At 35.3% G+C, this 5,550-nt stretch overlaps 1 protein-coding gene across 2 annotated transcripts; it reads left to right on the forward strand.

Annotated features, from left to right (window-relative positions):
• The first annotated feature begins 2,748 nt into the window (after positions 1-2,748).
• Positions 2,749-4,928, forward strand: LOC118630872 (pro-platelet basic protein). Of its 2 annotated transcripts, none has more exons than XM_036263077.1 (3): positions 2,749-3,092; positions 3,392-3,530; positions 3,675-4,928. In XM_036263077.1, exons 1-3 carry the CDS (start codon positions 2,966-2,968, stop codon positions 3,775-3,777), a joined length of 369 nt encoding a protein of 122 aa, XP_036118970.1. In that variant the 5' UTR covers positions 2,749-2,965; the 3' UTR covers positions 3,778-4,928. The 2 variants fall into 2 exon arrangements, with proteins under 2 accessions (XP_036118970.1, XP_036118978.1); XM_036263085.1 differs by having other exon boundaries at positions 2,764-3,092; positions 3,404-3,530; positions 3,675-4,485.
• The last annotated feature ends 622 nt before the right edge of the window (positions 4,929-5,550 follow it).

Here is a 5,550-nt window from a genome sequence, read left to right on the forward strand (position 1 = left end):
GAACACACTAAATGCTTAGTCAAAATTCATTAATACTTGAAAACTAGCAAAAATGCATTTACCTCAAATGCTGACTAATAAGCTTGTCAAATTTAAGTGACTCAAAAAATGTGTTAATACTTCCTTATGAACTTTGCTGCAGATGTGTCTTTTGTGACAAAATACAGTTGTTGATTAAGACAATGACTTGATGATCCTGTGCTACATGAATTCCTCTGTCCCAGTACTGACTAACTCAAATAGCATCATTGGTTCAAAAGAGTTTTTATATCATTTCCCCAAAAGGATTAAGAATTTCCGAGTAATCTTACTAAATGAACCAGAAAAGAAACTTGGTTTGTGTTTAAGTCCAGTGAAGCCAATAAATGTTGTACACCATGGGAGTTGTGATGGTCAGAAAAAGAAAGATGTTGTGAATAATGTTTAAAAACTTTTATATCTTGTTCTGGGAATGACTGTAGTTTATGTTTGAGTTAAAAAATATCTGATTTTCAAATTAACAATTTACCAATCTCAGTGATCGCGAAAAGCTATAAAGTCGTCACTCAGAAAGACCTCGGAAGAAATTTGCTTTCCTTACCCTGTTTTCTATTAAGATTTTCTCTACATGTCAGCTCTTAGGAGGATTTGAAATTTCAGCTTAAGCTTTTCCTTAAGCTTGTTTCTTTAACTATGAATTTCTGGTTTGGAAGAGGTGGAAAATAATTTTAATTTAATTTGTTCTACTGCTAGACTGTAAGTTATAAGAAGGAAACAAATGGGATGGAGAAAAATAAAGACTACATTAAAAAACAGGAAATAAGAACTTAAGTACCCTGGCTAGCTAGTTCCGTTGGTTAGAGCATCATCCCAATATGCCACGGTTGTGGGTTCAATCCCCAGTCAGGGCACAAATAAGAATCAACCAATGAATGCATAAATAAGTGGAATAACAAATCGATGTTTCTTTCTCTCTCTCTTCCTTCCTCTCTCTCTAAAGTCAATACATAATTTTTTTAAAAAAGAACTTAATTAGGTGTCACCAATAACTAATAAACAACAGGGAAAGTTGGTTTAAAAGTTTTTTTTAAAGCTTGGAAAAATTAATTATTGCAAATATTCTTTTGATAAAAAGTATTTTTTTCATTTAATATTCTGGAATATTAAATGCTTCTTTTATAATATTAATGCTTCTTCTGGAATTTCAAAGGTATGAAAATTAAGCAAAAAGAAAATAGAAAGTTTAAATATTCTGTAATTTTTGTACATACTTGTAGGAGGGAAACAACTTGTGGCCAGGGCCTTTTCCTTTTTGCCCAGCTTTCCAAGCCACCTTTTTATACCACAGGTACTTTGGGTCATGTGGAGTTTGGTTTGAGAACTGTAGCTGATTAGAAAGCAAAAAGAAACTTTCCTTCATATGATACATATTCACTGATATATTCACTAGCACTGTTTAGGACCCACTGTATATTGCATTACCCTACACGATACAGGCAGGATACACGAGATAGTCAAAGAAACCTTGGGCATGCCTCTGCTTTCAAAAGTGCACAGTCCAGTTGGGGAAGGAAGTCTTATAGATGGGCTAGATATCTGAACAATAACATACACAAGCCAGCCTGTGATGTGTAGATCCACCTCTGTGTCTCTGTGGGGCTTTGTCTATATCAAGTAGAGTTTGAGATCCAGACCCTTAATTAGGGTCTGAGAATTAGAAATAAAGATCTTATTGCAATTTGTATAGTGTAAAACTGGAAACAACCTTAAAGTCACCAATGAGACAAAGGTTGGATGATTGTAAGTGCCATGGAATGTCACACATTGGTCAAATTTACATTGGGTCAAAATTACATTGAGGTAGCATGAGAGGATGCTGAAGACATATTTTTGAAGGACAAAAGCTGTATAATGATCTCATTTATATAAAAAAGATCTATGTCTACTTCTATGCATATATGCCTATCTCTATGTATTCTGTGTGTGTCTCTATGTATATGTATATATGCATATGTAATATGTGTGTATGTGTATGTATGTGTGTGTGTGTATAATATATATTATGCAGAGAGAATAGAACATTAAAGCCAAATTGTTATTGATGGTGACCACCACAGAGTGGGAATGTGGAGTAATAATAAAAAGAAACTTGCATGTTTCATTCTACATACATCTGCAGTATATGAATCATTAACAAAAAATTATATTATATATTTCTCTATTAGACTAAAAAGAAAAGGAAAAGTAATGATGCTGGGTCTTGCTTTCTAAGGTATACTCAGACAGTAGAAACAAGTAGTTTATAACACAAGGGAGGGTAAGTTAGCTTCTACTTTCTCAATAAAATTACAAAAAAATAATGCATTTCAAAAACCAAAAGACCCATAAACTAATATGGAAAGTGAGTCTTTGATGGTAACTGGTTCATTTTATCCACATACTGCAAATGAATCCCAAAATTTATTAATATCCAAGAACATCTGCTTTCCTAGGCAACAAGAATGGGAAAATAATTCTCTTTTCACATATTAATGCTTTCAGATAATCATAAAGTATCTATTCGGCCTCACATAAATTACATGAAAGGAAAGGCAGGGTATTATTTCATAGTCACACAAGGAAGAGATGTATACTATTTCAGTCTCATTCTTATCTAAGTATAGTGCTAAATACGTATAAGGGAGATGGGTGTTGAGAAAAGGGAGTGGGAGTGTGAAGTAATGCATAAGATGAAATTTAGCAGGAACTTTGACTTTTCTGGTGTTTATCTGGGTTGGGCACAACTTAAGCACCCTTATACATGTACTACCACATGCTCTCACTTCCCGGCCGCTATCCCTTTTCTCCTTACTGGCCTTGAGAGAAAGTGTATAAAAGACAACAGGGGGGCGTAAAAGCCACTTTGCTGCAGAGTCCTTGGCAGCAATCCACCCTCACACTGGGGTCTCCTAGCTCTGGGGACAAATCTAGCTCAGTTCTCTCCACCATGAGCCTCAGATCCAGGGCCACCTCTGCTCCTGTCTTACAGGTGTTGCTGCCACTATCACTGCTCCTGACTGCACTGGTTCCCTCCACCACGGGACAAAGCAAGAGGAAATTAGAGGGAGCTAACGGTAAGAGTCCCTGCTTCCCTGTGGCTGTAGCTGCTTCTGCTGCATCTGTGTCTGGGGGAAAACTGTCATGCTGCTCCTGGGGCTGGAGAAAACCATTATGTTAACAACTCTAAAAGGAGGAGCTACGCTTAATGGGCACTTAATCATCTTGTGCTAGGCATTTGGCTGGGGTACTTTAATATAGGTTTCAGATTGTATTCAAAGTGGCCTTGTGAGATAGCTACAATTCACAAAGAAGGGGACTGAAGAATCAAGCCAGTAGATAGTAAAGGTAATCATGACCACTAATGGATACTCAGTTTCTATCCCAGCTGAAATTAATTTGTATGCTGAACTTCGCTGCCTATGTGTAAAGACCTTCTCTGGCATTCATCCTAGCAACATCCAAAATTTGGAGGTACACAGGGCAGGACCCCACTGCTCCAAAATTGAAGTGATGTAAGTCCATGCTCCTGTATTATTAACTCTTTAAGGAATCCCTCTGCCTCAATCCTCACCACCACTATTTTGTTGTTGTTGTTCTGCCCCATTGATCCCCTCTGATAGACCAGGACACACAAAAATTTTTATTTTCTCTTGCAGAGCCAAGCTGAAGAATGGGAAGGAAATCTGCCTGGATCCAGATGCTCCCAGAGTCATAAAAATACTCCAGAAAATTTTGGAAAATGATAAGCCAGCTATTTAATCTGTTCACTTTCTATCAAAACTTTTTATCTCCCAGCAAGAGTAGGAGTTAGTAGTGTTTACTTTCTGGAGTTTTTATTTATCCAGGATACCTATTCATACTGTAGTAAATTTTGGATATGTTTTCCATTCTGTCTCAAAATGTCACATTTTATTCTGAGAAGGCTGGTTACTGAATGACAGAGAGGATGAATGTAAGCAAGCCTGGTCTCAAAATATGACATATGGTTCACTCCCTCATTCTTGGCTAACTGTGGTGCTATGCTTTGTGTTTCTTTATTTAAAATTTTCTTTCCAAACACATTTATGTTCATTCATCTTGCTCTACTTTACTTTTAGACTAGCTGTGCCCTGGATGATGAACAGGTTCCATAATGGTCAATGATACTAGGAATCACACAGAGCCCAACAATAAATGTTTGTTCATATATTTAGGGATTTAATAGAGTTTTCCGTTGTCTTAGTCCTAGGATGTCTTGTTTAAGAGAATTCTCTGAAAGATGTTTCTAATGTTTATTTTAGTTTTCAAATCCTAAATTAAAAAAATTGTAGAATGTAAATTTTGTAAGCAGCGGTTATTTAAAGTGAATATATTTAATACTAGTAATTAAAAAAAGTGATAAAAAGCCTTATCAAGCTCTATCAAAATCTCCAGTATTTTCAATAATAATAACAATAATAATACAGACTCTACTTGATATAAAATGTTTTACCTTGGCATGTTTGCACATATTTGCATTTACTCACTATTTGCAAGGTTACAATTTTAGTATTAAAATCAGTCTTGCAAATAAGTACAATAATTAAAACTTTACCAGACTACTAATTATTATTTTATAATCAATAGAACTTTCATTTATTTCTCAATCCCTTAAACTTAGTCCCACACTAATCTTACAGAACTACTAGCATAAAATCAAAATTTGTTATTACTTTGTTGCCATATATTATTAATTTTAACAGAATTGTTGGGGGGGTCCTAAATTATCCCTTTAATTTTTTTACACTTTGGTATTCACAATATGACCAACAAAAGTCACTAGTTGATCATCTGTTCCATTTTTAATGTATTAGAATAACAGCTAAACTTTATGAATAACTTTTTTTTTTTAAATTCTCACCTGAGTATTTTTCTATTTATCTTCAGATAGTGGAAGGGAAGGGGAGAGAGAGAGAGACATCGATATGAGAGGAACACATCAACTGGTTGCCTCTGGCATGACCCTAACCTAGGCCAGGGACCAACCACAGCTAAAGTATGTGCCCTTGACCAGAATGAAACCTGCAACTCTTTGGTCTGCAGGCAGACCCTCTAACCACTGGGCCAAACCAGCCAGGGCATGAATAACTTTTAACATGCCAGGTCCATTAAGTGTTTTACATGCATGAAATAATTCTTGCAAGAAAGATATGATCTGATTTAAAACATGTCCTCCAGAGAGAGAATAACTAAGTAACTCAGCTCTAACACTTGCTAACTGTGTAACTTTGGATAGGTTGCTTAACTTCTCTGTTTCTAATTTTCTTCATCTCAAATGGAATAATACTGCTTATCTCATAACGCTGATGTGAAAATTAAAAGAGTTAATAAATTAAAAGTGTGAAAATAAAGTATGTCATGAAATAATCCATAGAAAAATGTTAATGATTATTTGTTATTATTACTATTAGCACCCTCAATATTACAGAGAAGAAAACTGAAGTTCAAAGCGATTAGGAAATTTGTCCCAAGATCAGATAATTAAGAAGATGACAGAGTGGGGATTTGGAACTG

The sequence above is a fragment of the Molossus molossus genome, unplaced genomic scaffold (assembly GCF_014108415.1).
Source record: "Molossus molossus isolate mMolMol1 unplaced genomic scaffold, mMolMol1.p scaffold_m16_p_1, whole genome shotgun sequence".
Classification (NCBI taxonomy): Eukaryota; Metazoa; Chordata; class Mammalia; order Chiroptera; family Molossidae; genus Molossus; species Molossus molossus.